The sequence below is a fragment of the Mustela nigripes genome, chromosome 6 (assembly GCF_022355385.1).
Source record: "Mustela nigripes isolate SB6536 chromosome 6, MUSNIG.SB6536, whole genome shotgun sequence".
Lineage (NCBI taxonomy): Eukaryota > Metazoa > Chordata > Mammalia > Carnivora > Mustelidae > Mustela > Mustela nigripes.
Window position 1 is genome coordinate 113,628,760 of NC_081562.1, and position 16,898 is coordinate 113,645,657.

At 39.9% G+C, this 16,898-nt stretch overlaps 1 protein-coding gene across 7 annotated transcripts in view; it reads right to left on the minus strand.

Annotated features, from left to right (window-relative positions):
* PRKCQ (protein kinase C theta) overlaps positions 1-16,898 on the minus strand; it is a 179,689-nt gene that overhangs the window by 112,299 nt on the left and 50,492 nt on the right. For 5 of the 7 annotated variants that reach the window (XM_059404046.1, XM_059404042.1, XM_059404048.1 and 2 more), the window contains 3 exons: positions 15,659-15,785; positions 11,235-11,434; positions 8,348-8,408 (listed from right to left, as the gene is read on the minus strand). In XM_059404046.1, the coding sequence (XP_059260029.1) occupies positions 8,348-8,408; positions 11,235-11,434; positions 15,659-15,776 (379 nt within the window). In that variant the 5' untranslated portion in view covers positions 15,777-15,785. Of the gene's footprint in view, positions 1-8,347; positions 8,409-11,234; positions 11,435-15,658; positions 15,786-16,578; positions 16,731-16,898 lie in introns of those variants that run through there. The other 2 variants (XM_059404045.1, XM_059404049.1) reach the window with 2 other exon arrangements.

Consider the following 16,898-nt stretch of genomic DNA (forward strand, 5'->3'; position numbering starts at 1 on the left):
TCTGGGCTCAGAATAGTGGTGAAGGTACTATGATAGTCACTGTTCATAGTGCCCCATGCCAATTTAACATATTTCTAAAAGGCTGGTAAAATTCTGAGAATACTAATGATTCCTGGCTGAAGCACAGACTTGAAGAAAACACACAAAAGCAAGGCAATCATGGTTTGAAAGTGTAATGACAACTCCAACATTCAAGAGGGAAGAAAATGGTAAATAAGAGATAAATATAAATGGGAGAAGATATTTGCAAAAGACACTACAGATAAAGAGCTGGTATCCAAGATCTATAATGAACTTCTGAAACTCAACACCCAAAAAACAGACAATCAAGTCAAAAAATGGGCAGAAGACATGAACAGACACTTCTCCAAAGAAAACATACAAATGGCTAACAGACACAAGAAAAAATATTCATCATCATTAGCCATCAGGGAAATACATATCAAAACCACATTGAGATACCACTTTACACCAGTTAGAATGGCAAAAATTAACAAGGTAAGAAACAACAAATTTTGGAGAGGTTGTGGAGAAAGGGGAACCCTCTTACAGTGTTGGTGGGGAATGCAAGTTGGTACAGCCACTCTGGAAAACAGTGTGGAGGTTCCTCAAAAAGTTAAAAAATAGAGTTATCCTATGACCCAGCAATTGCATTACTGGGTATTTACCCCAAAGATACAGATGTATTGAAAATAAGAGCCATATGCACCCTAATGTTCATAGAAGCAATGTCCATGATAGCCAAACTGTGGAAGGAGCCAAGATGTCTTTCAACAGACAAAAGGATAAAGAAGATGTGGTCCTGGGGTGCCTGGGTGGCTCAGTGGTTTGGGCCGCTGCCTTTGGCCTGGGTCATGATCTCAGGGTCCTGGGATCGAGCCCCGCATCGGGCTCCCTGCTCTGCAGGAAGCCTGCTTCCCTCTCTCTCTCTCTCTCTGCCTGCCTCTCTGCCTACTTGTGATCTCTGTCAAATAAATAAATAAAATCTTTAAAAAAAAAAAAAGATGTGGTCCATATATACAATGGAATATTACTCAGTGATTAGAAAGGATGAATATCCAACATTTATGTCAACATGAATGGAACTGGAGGAGATTATGCTAAGTGAAATAAGTCAAACAGAGAAAGACAATTATCATACGGTTTCACTTATTTGTGGAACATAAGGAAGAGCATGGAGGACATTAGGAGAAGGAAGGGAAAAATGAAGGGAGGGAGGAAATTAGATGGGGAGACAAACCACGAGAGACTATGGACTTCAGGAATCAAACTGAGGGTTTTGTGCTGGGGAGGCGGGGGAATGGGTTAGCTTGGTGATGGGTATTAAGGGGGGCATGTATTGCATAGAGCACTGGGTGTTATATACATACAATGAATCAAGGAACAGTACATCAAAAACTAATGATGTAGTGTATGGTGACTAACATAACGTAATAAATTTTTTTTTAAATAAAAATAAATAGAAAAAATAATTATTACTAAAATAAGGATAAGGAATTTAGTGATGTAACTTCTAATACTATAATTTTAAATAGCTGGAAAGTATCTTAGATTATTTACATTTCTTATATTTTTACAAGTATTAAAAATGGAGGCTTAGCAAGAATAAGAGACTTATATCTCACAAATATAATGATTTAGCAATATTTAAACTAAATTACTTCCATTCGGGATAAGCAGTGGCAGAGGTATGATGATACACTTGAGACAAATGTTCCTGCCAATGTACTTTATTTTCCATATCTTTAATGGGGCCAGGCTAGAAATACATTGGGTAGATAAAGGGCGGGGGGCATGTGGATAGAGAGCTCTACCCCAGCAACCCATCCAAATCCCATGCCCCATTTTATGACTAACATCTTCTCTACAGTAGTCCGCAGGTCTGTTTTATGGCAACTCCAATTCTCAGATAAAGAGCATTCCGAATAACTCTAAAAAGTTCCACAGATGAGATATAATATTTTGCCCAATACTTTAAGGTTAGGTAATGTAGCTCTTTTTATATAGAACTGAGCCGGAAATAAGTTAGGTCTGGTGAATGGGGGGGTTAATTTCAGGGTCACTGAGGCAACTGCTGTTTTCTGCAAGTTCTGGTATAAGCAGATCTATTTACAACTTGTGACTGGTATAGTAGGTAGTTTGTCAGTAAGATTTGACTCATTTCTATTTTGGTCCACATGAAATGAAATAAAGTATAAATGTACTTTTAAATTCAGGCAATAGAAGTGAATTATTCTGGGAATCCTAATTTTATTACTGTAAATATATACATACATATGTATATATTTACATATATGTATATATATATGCATATTCTGAACATTAAACTATATAGAACTGTAAATTTTAAAAAATGTCAGAAAGTGCTCTATGTCTACTGTGATCTCTCTCTGTCAAATAGATAAATAAAATCTTTAAAAAAAAAAAAAAAAAGGGCGCCTGGGTGGCTCAGTGGGTTAAGCCACTGCCTTCGGCTCAGGTCATGATCTCAGGGTCCTGGGATCGAGTCTCGCATTGGGCTCTCTGCTCAGCAGGGAGCCTGCTTCCCTCTCTCTCTCTCTGCCTGCCTCTCTGCCTACTTGTGATCTCTGTCTGTCAAATAAATAAATAAAATCTTTTTAAAAAAATGTCAGAAAGTGCTAGAAATACATTTATTCTCTTGGAACTTCCTTTGATTTTTCTTTATCCTCTAACCATTTTGATCTTTTATTCCCTTGGGACTTCCTTTGATTTTTTTTCTTTATCCTCTAACCATTTTGATCATTACAGGAGAGCAACTACATAAACACTCAGAATTTCTTGAATTCTTCTGGTATTTACTATGTTTTTTTCTGAAGGAATTTGCTCTCTATTGGCTTAAATAAGTTTATTGGTTTTTATATGTTTGATTATTTCTTTCTAGCAATAGTTCCTAATCTATTATTTAGCCTAACTTATCACTTGTTTGTAATCAGTCAACCACAGGTATTTCCTGGGCAGCTCAGAGCAAACTGCTATGCCTAATGTTCTGAAGAAATATGAGATATTATCCCTAACTTCTGAGTGGCTAACAGTCAAGTCAGGAAGACAAGGCATTCACACAAGAACAGTATGTGATGGTTTGGAATGGACATGTTGATATGTACACCCATATTTTTTAGGAGGTAGTAAAAGGGATTACAAAAGAAACCAGGAAGGAATAGTTAAAAAATTAAGAGAAAAACTTTAATAGTATCACATTGGGTAAGCCAAGAAAGAATGGGCTTTGCCGCATTCGTATAGAGATATCAAGGGAACCAGAGGCTAAGAAAGCGAAATTTGTTTTGAGGAATCATACTCTTGAAGAAAGCAACTTAGTGGGTCTGTCAAAATATAAGCCAGACTTTTAAGGTAAAAAAAATATCTTTTTTCAGACTGGACAAGATGGCTTAAGTCAGTATGTCTTGGCAATGAGCCGGAAACCAAAGAGAGAAGAAAACATTGAAGATGCTACAGAGCTTATGGTAGGTAGCTGCTATGAATTTGAGGCAGGAGACCCAGAAAGGGAGGGACTGTTTCTGAGTCCACAGAGCAGGAAGCAAGTATAGGGAGCAGGAGCTATCTCTAATGTACAGAGACAGACAGGAGACAAGAGTCATTCCTGGTTAAACTGGGGGCACAGCCAAACTCCAAAAGTGAGAGAGGAATGAGATACCCTTAGAAACTGAGGAGTAGGGTAATTTTGGAATAGCCATTGTATGGGAATAAAAGGAATTTCTAAATACCAGGGTGAGTCGGAGTAGTTCAATGAACATTTATTAAGTCCCTCCTATGTATGTGGCATGCAACCTAGTGCTGGAGTTAAAGAGACAAATAAGACATGGTTCAGCCATTGCCTTCTTACAAGAAATTTAGAGTCTACAAAGGACAATTATTACAGTAAAAGTCAGAACATAAATATTCACAGGATGCTATGTAACCAGAGATAAGGAAACTACACCAGTTAAGGCAGGTTTAGAGAGGTGGAGGTGAGAAAAAGAGGAAAGTTGGACAGGAAAGGTCTAAAAGATGACTTCTGGTCTGGGTTCTGAAGAATAGATAACTTCTACCAATGAGTAGGAGAAGGTATGGGGGTGGGGGAAGCAAAAGATGTCCTCTCTATATGGAAGGGAATGCACAAGGGTACATTCAGACAAGGTCCCTGAGGATGTGTGTACTTCCAAGCATGGAATATGAAACAGAAAACATCAGTGGTCACACACAGAAGATTTGTAGGTATCAGGTCAGTTTGAACATTTTCCTGTAGATAATTTGCAAACGCTGAAAGGCTGTAGGCAGGGGCAAAGGGGGGAACAGAAGCCTGGCATATTCAGAAACAGGTTTACATAGTTTATTCTGACAGCCATGTAGGATAATGTTTGGATTTGGCAAGAGGCAAGAATGATGAAAAGCAGGAAAAAAAATGAAAAATGCTGAAGAGACAACATGGGCAAAGACTGTTGGATTAAGGTGGGAGGTCAAGAAAAGAGAGGCTATAAAAGTTACTTCCAGGTTTCTGAGTGGCTGGAGTAATAATTAACTGGAATAGTGAGTAGAAAAGGAATAGGTTACTGGTGAAAATGGTGAGTGTTAACTTTGGATATATTGAATTTACAGTAATACAGGAAATTTACTTGGAAAGATCCACTAAGGGGTTAAGGACATGAGTCTGAAACATGAGAACATTATCTACCAGCAACAGTTTGTAATGGATTCAGCTGGATGGCTTTTTCAGGCAAAGCCTTGGAGGAGAGGGAAGAAAGCAATTTTTGGAGATCACAACATTTTTGGCAGAGGAGGGCACTCATGACAGCAGAGTGCTGAAAAGAGCTGTGGACTTCAGGGAAGGTAGGGAGTCAAGGACAGACGTGGGCTAACAAAAGGTGTGAAGAGAGAAACCAGGGTTGGGGAAGATTCCTGTAGCTAGTGGGTGAAAGAAAGGACAGAATTGACAGGAGAGGAGGATGAGCTCTGAGAGAGAAAGGTCTGACTCTGAGTTCTCAACAGTGGAGAATTCCAAGTGAAAACCTGGTGTCTGGTGTCACTGCAGGTTTTTGAATGGATAAAGAAAAGTGTAGGAAGGTGTCAAAATACGAGGTGGGAATGAAGACTAAAGTTGCCAAGACTGATTGGTAGGGAAGCAAGGGAGGAAGACAAAGTAATCTAACACAGAAATCACAGAATGAGGATTTTGAAACAGAGAGAATGGAGTGATTTGTGTGTGGAGAGCAATAGCCATCTGCTACCCTGTAGAGTAGAAAAATATCGATGCTTCCATAAAAGAGGGGTACTGGAGACATGACATTATCAGAAATGTTATCCACAACTGAATCCTGTATCTTCCCCCAAGTGCTTTCTCTTCCCATACCTCCCATGCTTAGCACTCCCATTATCATTTTCCTAGTTCAACTATTTTAAGGAGTATCATTAACAATTTTCCCTTCATTCAACTTCCACTTTTAAAGAATTATAAAGTACTTCAACTATTTACTCATAATGGGCATAACCTTTCATCTACACTGCCATGAAATCTTGTTTTTGTTTGGACTCTTCCTTTTATTTCATTCCTATAACCATGCCCCAAGACCAGGTTCTCATCACCTCTCCATTGCAAAAATGAAATTTTATAGGCTCTCTCTATACCCAGTCTATTTCCCTTTCCAGATCGGTCCCATATTCATTCAGAAGCAATTCCGCCCCAAACATTGCTTTCATCATATAATGGCCTGCTCAAGAATGGGACTGTGACTCCTTGTTGGTAACTTTCCTAGGTCTACACACTCCTCTTGTCTGGATTCCAAGCCCTCTGAGATCTGTCTTAGGTTCTTCATTCTGGTTTTAGCAGATGTCCTCTGATCTTCCTAGACTGGTCTTCTCACATTTCTGCATCCATTTATATTTTTGCTCAAATATTCATGTTTTACTCCTAGAAAGCTATCCCTTTTGTCTGCAAATTCAATTATGCCAGTCTTTCAACGTCTACTCTATGGAATTTTCTGAAATGAAGGCAACCCCTATTGATCTCTTGGTTAATTAGTATTTGTGTGGTTTAGGACTAAATTCTTCTCCAATAGTTTAGTCTGTACCACTTCTCCAATCTAGAACTCATGTCTTGGTTTTCTGAATCCTTCCAAAAACTATATATATATATATATATATATATATATATATATTCTATTTTATTTATTCTATTCTATTAAAATATTCTATTAATATTCTATTAAAAAGAATATTATATATATATATAGATATATATATATAAAATATTCTTAAAATAGAATGATATCTTATAGTTCTTATCATCAATAAAGAGTTTTCTAGTTAGGCTAGTCCAAAATATTGTTTGTTAAAAATTAAAGCCTTTAGATATATAAAACTTTAGAAACAGAGTCTCAATCTGGGTCTAGATACAAAAATTTTAAACATGACAAAATTTTATCTTTAAAAAAAAAAAGTCCTGGGTTTGGGTAATTACTATCTGTGAAATATCATTGTTTTGGGGTCACCTGAATGTTATCTCTCATTCTAAGAGAAAATTAAGTTTCGAAGCAATAGGATAAATATCCATGAATTTGTTTTTCAAAGCAGTGTTCTTTGAACCATTTACCCGAAACACTTAACCCAGTTATTCAGCTCCTACAACCACTCTACCATGTGGCCAACCCTGAAGTAGTACAATGCTGGGGCACCTGGGTGGCTGTCAGTTGAATGTTTGCCTTTGGCTCAAGTCAGGATACCAGGGTGTGGGGATCAAGTCCTGTGTCGGGCTCTCTGGTCAGAGGGGAGCCTCCTCCTCCTTCTCCCTCTGCCACTCCGCCTGCTTGTGAACAGTCTCTTTCTCTCTCTCCAATAAATAAAAAATCTTTTAAAAAATGGCACAATGCCACATTCTATGTACCTAGAGCCTCCACGAGATAAAAGAAAATTTCATATTGTACTGCTACCTCTTTAGGGATCCTTTTCTTCTTAAAGAAAAAAAAAAAAGCTTTATTATGGGAATTTTTTAATCCATACAAAAGCTGAGCAAACACTGTAATCAATTTCCCAGTATAGATCATCCAGTTTCAATAATGATCGGTCTAAGGCCACTATTTTCCAAAACATGCTATCTGTGATCCATACCCACATACCAATGGGTTATTTTGAAGCAAATGCCTGGTGTTTTGTTATCTATAAACATTTTAGTATGTCTCCCTCTCTTTTTTTTTAAAGATTAATTTATTTATTTGACAGTGATCACAAGTAGGCAGAGAGGCAGGCAGAGAGAGAGGCGGAAGCAGGCTCCCCGCTGAGTAGAGAGCCCAATTCGGGGCTCGATCCTAGGACCCTGAGATCATGACCTGAGCTGAAAGCAGAAGCTTTAACCCACGGGGCCACCCAGGTGCCCCTTAGTATGTCTTTTAAAGATGAGGACCCATTTTAGGAAACAGAACCACAATACCATCACCCCACCTAGAAAACTAATAACAATGCCTCCATATCACCAAACACCTGGTGAGAGTTCAAGATTCCCTGATAATCTCATAATATCTTTTTCCCACCCCCCCGCAATGCATTTGTTTGAACCTGGGCCCAAAGACACTGGATATGTTAAGCCAAATCCCAGAAAGCACCATAAATCTCTAAACTAAAATTTGTCTCTTGGTAGTTAAACTAATTTAGGAAAAAATAAAATCAGTTTATGATCAATAAGTACATATATCCATCCTGAGGTTTAGGATTTCAGGAGTAGCAGCATTTGATTTGTTTGCATGGCACTTTGATGACAGAGCACAAATGCAACAGAAGGAATGGACAGACTGTCACAGGCACCAAAAGCCCTGCTCCTAAGCGTCACCTCTGTGACCCATGTCTGTGCGTGACGTGGAAATGACGCTCCTTAGCAAAGCATGTTTTCCTTCCGTTCCTAAAAGGATTTGAGGTGGCTAACTTGAAGCATTATTATTTTGCTACTAGCATTATGAGAAATACTTGCCCGTTTCCTATTCATTTTGTATTTTACTGACAGCGTGATCTCTTATTTAATACTCATAGAATCACGTGTCAACAGAGCCTTTTGTATTTACGTGACATTTCCAAACTAAAATAAAGACTGACTCTAAAAGCACTGGGCACATGAGTTCACACTATTGAGAAACTAATGCTATAAATGTTTTCGATTTCTACATTTCTCTGGCCCAGAGAGTAAATTTTCAACAATATTTGAACACCACTGAAAACTTTTGAGAAAACTTCCTGTGTTTCCTTTTCTCCTAATGATTTTCTCTGCTATTGCAAAAGTCAAACAGGTTGTACAGAAGGAGAAAGGACACGCCCTCCTCACCCCCAAACAAGACCAAATGTCACTTACCACTCATTTCCAGAAAGTATCTTGCATTCATTAGCATTCGACCTTGAGGTTTCAGCTCTAACTGATTGAAAGAAAGGAAAAAAGGAAATATCAGTGAGAATGCGAAACAAGCTCTACGTTTAATGACACAACTGGTGAGTGTGGTGGCGGCAGGACATTTCCAATGTAGAACCCAAGACTGCCTCCTCCTAACTTTTTACTCATACCAGTTACCATCAAAATAGTGCACCATCCATGCAATCAACCTTTTTTTTTTTTTTTAAATTAAAACACCTCAGCAGCTCATTAATTTTACTTGGAGATCAAAAGTTCCATGAGGAAGAAACAAAATTCTAAAACGGTTTCCATCTGCTATTCTTGCCCTGTGCTGGCTCTCATCTGCACGGTTATGAGTAAGGCAGGTTCAGATCTTCATCACAACAAAAGGATCCCGGACACTGGGACCAGGTAACTGGGGGCAACAGCAGGTCTTCTAGAAGGCAAGATGGATTCTGCTCTGAGGGTGCCTACCCACATGCCTCTAGGTTAACCAGGGTATGAAGTGGGAGCTGTGTTTTTCTTTGGTAAGGAAACTGTCCTTGGGAAAGTGCTAGATAATCTACCATGGGAAATTCTGATTAGATTGGTCTAAAAATGGACAAAAATACACATTCCAGTATCATTACATAGAAGGGAGCAGAGCAGAGTAGCACGGAAGGGAGGCTTCAGGTTATCATGTGATGTGACAAGGGGGAAACTGACAAATCCATCTCCCCACACCCCTCCGTTCTGCAACCCTCAGTTTGTTTCCCAGAGTCCAGAGTCTCTCAAGGTTTGTCTCCCTCTTTGATTTCTTTCCATTCTCTTTTCCCTTCCTTCCTCTGTGGATATTTTTTTAGATAGAGAAATTATTTCTAAGAAAGTGGATTTCAATAGAGCAAAGGGAAATCAAAGTCCAAAGCACCCTGTTGGCCCTTAGACACTATAAATGAAAGTAAACTAGGGAACATTCTTGGGGAAAAAAGCTACAAAATGTAAAAAGGTTGCTTAAGTAAAATAAGAATCTGAAGGCCACCAAGTGCTTATGGCTTTAAATACCATAGAATACAATCAATCAATCAATCAATCAATCAATCAAAACTTCAAAAGGAATAAAATCAGGAGACACCTAAGCAAGAAATCAAACACAACTTTAAGAGCTATAAATAAAAAACCAACCTGCTTATCAGGGGAGCCTAGCCAAATAATTTAAAAATTAGTTATCCGTTTGTTAATGGAGAAGGAAATCCAACAGCATGCTACTTTTCTGTTCATTTTTGTTTGTTTGTTCATTTTAAAGATTTTATTTTTGGGTGATCTCTACACCCAGAGTGGGCTTGAACTCCCAACCCCGGCATCCAGAGTTACACGCTCCACGGACTGAGCCAGCCAGGCACCCCAAAGAGCGTGCTACTTTAAAAAATTGGGGATTTGGTGACTCTTTTTTAAAAATGAGGCAGAAAGCAGAAGACAAATGGGGATGAGTGAAAAGTGGGTAACATTTGGTCTAATTAAGCTCTTCTCCTAGCTGAGCGAGGTGTTGGCCCTCCTTCAGGCCCTGAGCTGACTGGCGTCTCGTGCTCCCCTCCCTCGTGTGCAGACCCTTCCACATTAAGCCCGCCCCTGTGATGATATTCAGTTACCCAGCCTCTTCTGCCTGCCTAAGCAGCACCCCCAAACAGAGATCTATTTCCAGGATCATTTCTCCAACCAGACACAGAAGCGCTCCACAGATACCGCTGGCCTACATTTACTAAACATATCCGAGCATGGGGACTTAAAAGAAAAAAAATCTTGGTATATGTTTATCTTCAAAGATTACTTTAGTATCACCAGCAAAGATGTGGATAAATATATACTCTCTCAGAAAGTACGATTACTTTAGTATCACCAGCAAAGATGTGGATAAATATATACTCTCTCAGAAAGTACTTTTTTTTTTTTAAGGTTAAAAATAGAAAACTGACACAGAATTCTAGTTGTTAGGTTTCTGTCATTCCCATTTTGAAACCAGCAACTTCAAAATCTTCTGAGTGGAGTTCTTAGAAGTTTGAGTTATAGGAAACGAGAAGTGAAAAGGTAAGATTCTCTCCTTTTGCATAAATGATAGAGCATTTGAAAACATTTTCTGAGTTTCAGATCATTTAAAAACAGTTTTTACTAGTGTTTGTGGTTGCTTTGTTTTTTCATTGTGTGCACCCCAGAAATCTTCATGAGAATTTTTACGCTTTCATATTTCACTCTTTCCTTTAACATTTCTAAACATTCACTACCCAAACAGTTATAACCTAAGTTTTCAAAAACTTAGGGCAGCAACATGGATTGTGTGTGATGTACACACACAATGTGTTTAGTACAAAGTGAACTAAATGAACAGTTACGGCTAAAAAAAAAATTGACAAGGATTGACAAAGTGTGGAGAGGGAAGACCAAACCTCACAGAGATCTTTGCTGGTCTTTTCCCTTATCTTTCACCTTATCTAAGACATCTTATCAAGAGATCGCATAGATAGATACCTCAACAAATAGTCAACAGCTAGGTTCCCAAAATTAAGGGGAATCTGCGATATTTCTGAGCTTATTTTACACTTATAGATCAATAACAACTCTTCATAGCCTAAGAGACCTTCCTCACCTTACACAGGAGTCCAGATATTTGAATATGTCTGTATGTTTCACAGTCCACAAGAACAGTCATCGTCATGATCAAGTTTCATCAGTGAGTAAGTGGCAGGGAATCTGTTTACCTAAGACGAGTGTGTCATAATTTCAGGATGACACAGAAACTCTGCTCTGTCTTCAGCAAGCATGATGCTTACCACTTAGTGGTGGGAACACTTTAAAAGGAGCTCACAGCCTGGATATTTACCCATATCTCTGCCTTCCCGTTGTTCTTCCGGCATCGCTCCGCCAGAGAGGAGAGCTCCACGGTAGTTTCAGATATCAGGTCCATGTTCTTGCCCTTCACAATGATCTGCATTACTCTTCCCTTGTTGATGTGGGCGTCAAAAGTGCTGTCCCAGGGCGGGTACATAGTTGGCTTTTTCTGGATATACATTTGCCCATTCTCTAGGAACAGAAAGAAATGTTCTCATTACCCCTTTAGCCAACTCTGGGAAATAATTCAACTTCACAGTGGCATCTGCCCCCTCTGTCCTCTGGATATATAATTCCATTGGGAAGTCAAAAGTAACACGTTAAACAATTAGAGACGATATAGGACAGAATGAGAAAGTCCCAAGGTCTATATGAGTGATACACTGTATCAGTATAGGAGAGATCACCTTGATACACAAGGTGATACACTGAAACTTGTAAGTCAATCTGGTCATTTAAGCAGCAAATATATGATAATGTCTTGGACTGCCGACGTTCTTTTCCTATTCAACAGTCAGTTGCTTTACTTCTAGCAAATAGACAATCAGGGGCCAAGCTTGCTATATTCAGGAGGTTAGAATGACCCAGGTCCCATCCTCTACATCATACACTTTTATGCCTTCTGGGACTTTCCTCTAATGATCTACAAAGGGTGAACACACAACTAATTAATGTCACTGTCATCTAGTTAAAAAGAGTTGATAGAAAACTACTGTGTGTTCATCTGACAGATGCTACGGCATAATTTAAAGCTTACAGTAAGTGCTCCTTAAAAAGACCTTTAAAAATTTTTCATTTGACATAAATGCAATGTGAGGTAAAAACCCTTAAAGCATAATGAGCCATTATTTCTTTCTCTAATTCTCAAGGGACGATACATTTTACATGCACCATGCACCCTATGCAAAAACTAACACGTAACTCAGAGAGGCAGTGGTCTCAGTCCGTGGGATCAGGGAAGCAGGCTGTGGACCTACAGATGAGAAAAAGGGCAGGCAGGAGAGAGATCTGGAGGTGGCTGATGACAAGAACTGTGGTCGGGGTGAAAAAGGGTAGGAAAACCTCTCCGGAACCACCAAGAGATTGGGAAAGAGTCTGTTAGTGTGATTAAGGGAGAGGGGCATATCTTTCATCCCCACTAGATTTTCTGTAGTGTTTATTCTTTAATCATTTCAGGAACAGCAAACTGCAGCTGTATTTGAGAGTTGGTTTCTTTTGATAAGCACACTAAGTGGCAGATTTAGCAATTCGGAGATGTTGGGAAAGCCAAAAGGAAAAATCCGTTTAAGCAAGGAAACAAAGCAGTTCAGACTCCTGATGGCCCCTTCTCTCTGATACACGATGGCAAAGCAGAACACATGCCTATCATCTGCTGAATTGTCCTTTGGGATGTGTATGAGCACTTGAATAAACAGAAACTTCTAATTTTCCATAAACCTGGCTCTGAAAGGGATAAACTCTGACAAGGTCCAAAGTGGAAGAGGAAGGGGAAGGTTTTGATGGCTTGCTTGAAAAGATTTAACTGGAGACTGGACTTTAAAAAAAATACAAATGGCAATTCTAATGACCACAGTAACACTCTACTTCCACAGACGGGAAGCCCCTCCTTCTCATAACTCCTCAGCTGTAAACTTTCTCCACCACCCTGCAAGGGGCAGAGAGATCTGTGTTGAGGCTCTTCTCATCTCATTCATGAGGTTTGTAATCACCTAAAAAGAGGATCAGAAATTGGGATCCTAATGACTTTCAGTGAGTTTTACCATTTCCAGAGCCTCCCAGACTCCCAGACTGACAACAATTCTGCCCTGTTGGTCCCTGTTCTATTGACTCATCATGGAAAATGCAATCTAAGACTTCCAAGATGGATACACTTTTAAATATTGGGGCAGCCCCTGTGGAAAATAGGATGGAGGCTTCTCAAAACTTAAAAATAGAACTACCATATGACCCGGTACTTCCACTGCTGGGTATTTACCCAAAGAGAACAAAAACATGGGCCTCTATGTTTATTGCAACATTATCTACAATAGCTCAGATATGGAAACAACCTAAGTGTCCAACGAAACACAAATGTATAAGATATATACCTAATGGGAGAGCATATGTGGCCCTATGAAGGATGAGATCCTGCCACCTGCAACAACAGAATGTCTAGAGAGTATTAGGATAAGTAAAATAAAGCAAATTAAAAAAAGAAAAATACCCCATGATTTCTTACTCATATGTAGGATCTAAGAAAACCAAATTAATAAATACACAAAAAGCAGAATGAATCTATAAATATGGAGAACAAACTGATGGTTTCTAGAGGAGCGCAGCGGGGAATGGGAAAAATGGGTGAAGGGGAGTGAGGGGTCCAGGCTTCCAGTTCTGGAGGGAATAAGTCATAGGGATGAAAGTTACAGCACAGGGAATTTAGCCAACAGTACTGTAGCAGCGCTGACTGGTGACAGATGGTAGGTCTGCTCGTGGGGGGCATAGTGTAACGTGTACATCACATCTGAAAAGAATAGAACACTGTGTGTCAACTATAATCAAATTAAGAAATCTAAAATAGGGGCGCCTGGGTGGCTCAGTTGGTTGGACGACTGCCTTCGGCTCAGGTCATGATCCTGGAGTCCCGGGATCGAGTCCCACATCGGGCTCCCAGCTCCATGGGGAGTCTGCTTCTCCCTCTGACCTTCTCCTCGCTCATGTTCTCTCTCACTGTCTCTCTCTCAAATAAATAAATAAAATCTTAAAAAAAAAAAAAAAGAAATCTAAAATAAATAAATAAATAAACTCTACTGAAGTAATACTTGAACTTTGATGTGCAGAGTGGTTCCTTTTCAGAACAAACCAAAACAGAATCAAAAGCCAAAACCTCCGAACTCCGCAGGCTAACCTTTTGGAAAAACAGAGTCTTCCTTTCTGACAAGGTCCCTTGATCCACACGGCTGATCAGACCAAGTTCAAAGGCAAGGCCAGAAGAAGAAGAAGAAATTTAAAAAGGCTCTTGGGAGGCAAATGTCAGTGAAGCCCTGTGCTTATGGAGAACGGGATCCAGGAGACCCATTAAGTCGAAAGCGGCTTTGAAAAACTCAAGACATTTTACACTTCAAAGGTTTCTGTGACATTTGAAAGGTTTTAGATTGGGAGCAAGTGCCATTCTCACTTTTAATGAAACGGGAGAGAAATCCAGGCAGAAGGGAAATCAGGATGATTCAGACCTTCTCTTAAGCTTTGATGCTCTCGCACTGGCTAGAGGAGTGGAGTCGATCATCAAGCACAAATCTTGCAAGAGAGAAAAAAGCTAGCTTGGTAGGATCTGGAAACCCAAGATTCTGAGCTGGAAACACCTCATTGGAGGTTCTCAACTGCTGAACTGGGTTCCTCCTCCATCCGTAACTGCCACTCCATTAAGAGGCATTTTAAGGACTACCCTATACGAAATAACACACATCTCTCTGTCCCCAAGCCTTCGCTCTCCACTCTGCCCTGCTTAGGTTTGCTGCCCGGTATTTACCATTATTCCAAATATTCCAGTTTGCCCAATGCCTCTCTTACTCCGCTAGAACAGAAGCTCTAAGGAAAGGGCGCTTTTATCTCCCACTCCATAAAGACTTTCTCTGTAAGGCAAGTGGAATGGCTCCTAGAGTTACTACGAATCTGCACTGGCGTTAATCACATGTCTCTACAATGTGTCTGCTAAAACAAGAGAGGTATGTAGGGAAATAGAGAAAAGTGGCGAAACGGGGAAAGAGGTAGGATGTAAACTTCCGTGGAGAGGTTTTAGGCAGAACAGGATTACTTTAATTGAAGGATCTAAACCCACACAATGAATCTTGGGATCTGTTACACATTCCCCCTTACCGTGAACTGCCTGTAAATATTTACATTTGATAAAACATGATCATTCTTTCAGCCATCCAGGGTTTTGTAAAGATATAAGTTTTCTGAAATCTGGATTCTAATGGCTAATTACATATTCTTTTAACATTTATCTAAGCTTAGCCCAAAGAAGGAATAAGCTATCTTTAGGCTTAATTGTCAGATTATGAAGACTTACCCTATCTGTAATCATGGGAAACAACCAGGGTTAACATGATGGGCTCCCCTGTTCCACGTGAGTTTACCAGTAGAGTCTCTCGGCCCCATTACCTCCTCGAATCATTTCTCCTTTCCTGTGTTCCTTTTGCTTATGTAGAAAAATGGCACAGGGAAATGGAACACGAGGTAGGAGACCTGGGTCTCCTTCCAAGTCTGTCACTAGCTCCTACGCCCTTGAGGAAGTACTTGGCTGGGCTGGGCATCAGTTTCCTGAACTGTAAAATTAGACTGAACCAGATGGCTCTAAGTTCCTGGAAGGTCTTGCCTCATAGTTCACAGCAGGACGTTCCTCCTCCCCCACCTAGAACACCGGCTCGAGCAGCTTACCTGATTCTACATATTCTTTGACAAGCACAGCACAGTAAGGGTTAACAGCCTCTCCTTGACATGCCTGGCAGGACCCACAGTCGAAGTTGGACAAGCCAATTCGAAGAAATGGTGACATGATTGCTCCCTGCAAAATGGCAAAAGACAAACGCCATACAAAAAGTTATTTTGGTGTCCCATTTCCATGTACCCAGTGCTTTATCACCAGCAGCCCAGAAGCTCAAATGGTTCAGCTATCCATCTGAACAAATGCTTTTACTTCCCCTTCGACAAAGGACATTCCTGGGCTCACCCCAAACCACAGACTGACTTGCTACGGAAAGAGGTTTTCCGGACATCTGCCTATTCGACCCCATCAGAACTGTAATTCCACTCCGAATGTAATGGAGTTACATCTAATAGTTGCAGAGAGAGGCAAACATTTTCTGACATTTTATTTCTTCTACTCTTCAAGTAAGTACCCAAGAAACAAACCACAATAACAAGAACATGAGTTTAGAAAGGGTGAGTCTATTTTAGTCGCAACAGTTAAATATGACACCACAGAATTCTTATACGGGCTATTTATGTACATGACGCACTTGGCTCTGGGCATTTAGCAACTGGACTCTGTTTACTTCAGACATTTCAGAAAGGTCTACCTTCTTCAGAGTCCTGTGTAGGTGTATATATGCATGTACATACGCACACACATCTACCTATATAGAGAATGAGTCTTTGAACTTTATAAACCACTTAAAAAACCCCAAGTCATTGCCCACCATAAAGTCATGCTTTATCATCTAAAGATAAAGTATACCAATAATCACATGTATCTGGAGATACAGGAGAACACCATCATAACGCCGGCTAACACGTTCTAGGGCTCTAGTCTGATGTTTCATCTGCTGGTCCCTCCTCACCCTTCTGTGACCACTTACCTCAACCAACCTCCACTCTCCCCCAAGTCTCCACTTTCTTTCTTTCTTCTTCTTCTTCTTTTTTTTTTTTTTAAACCTACTTTTCCATGAGGTCCTATTAATCTGAAAACATTCTCTGGTGCTCGGTGAAAAAGTTACTTCTTGGCTTCTCCTCTCTTCTTGAACTGTTTTCTCCTCCCTAATTTTCTGTCAGTCTCAAGTAAGCAGAACGTAAGAAGAACAAAGCAGGAGCTGTCCTCTTGACCTTCGTATGAAGAAAGGCAGCTCCTCAGAATAAGAGCCCGCATGGGAGCACCAACGGCTTCACTGGAAATCTGGGG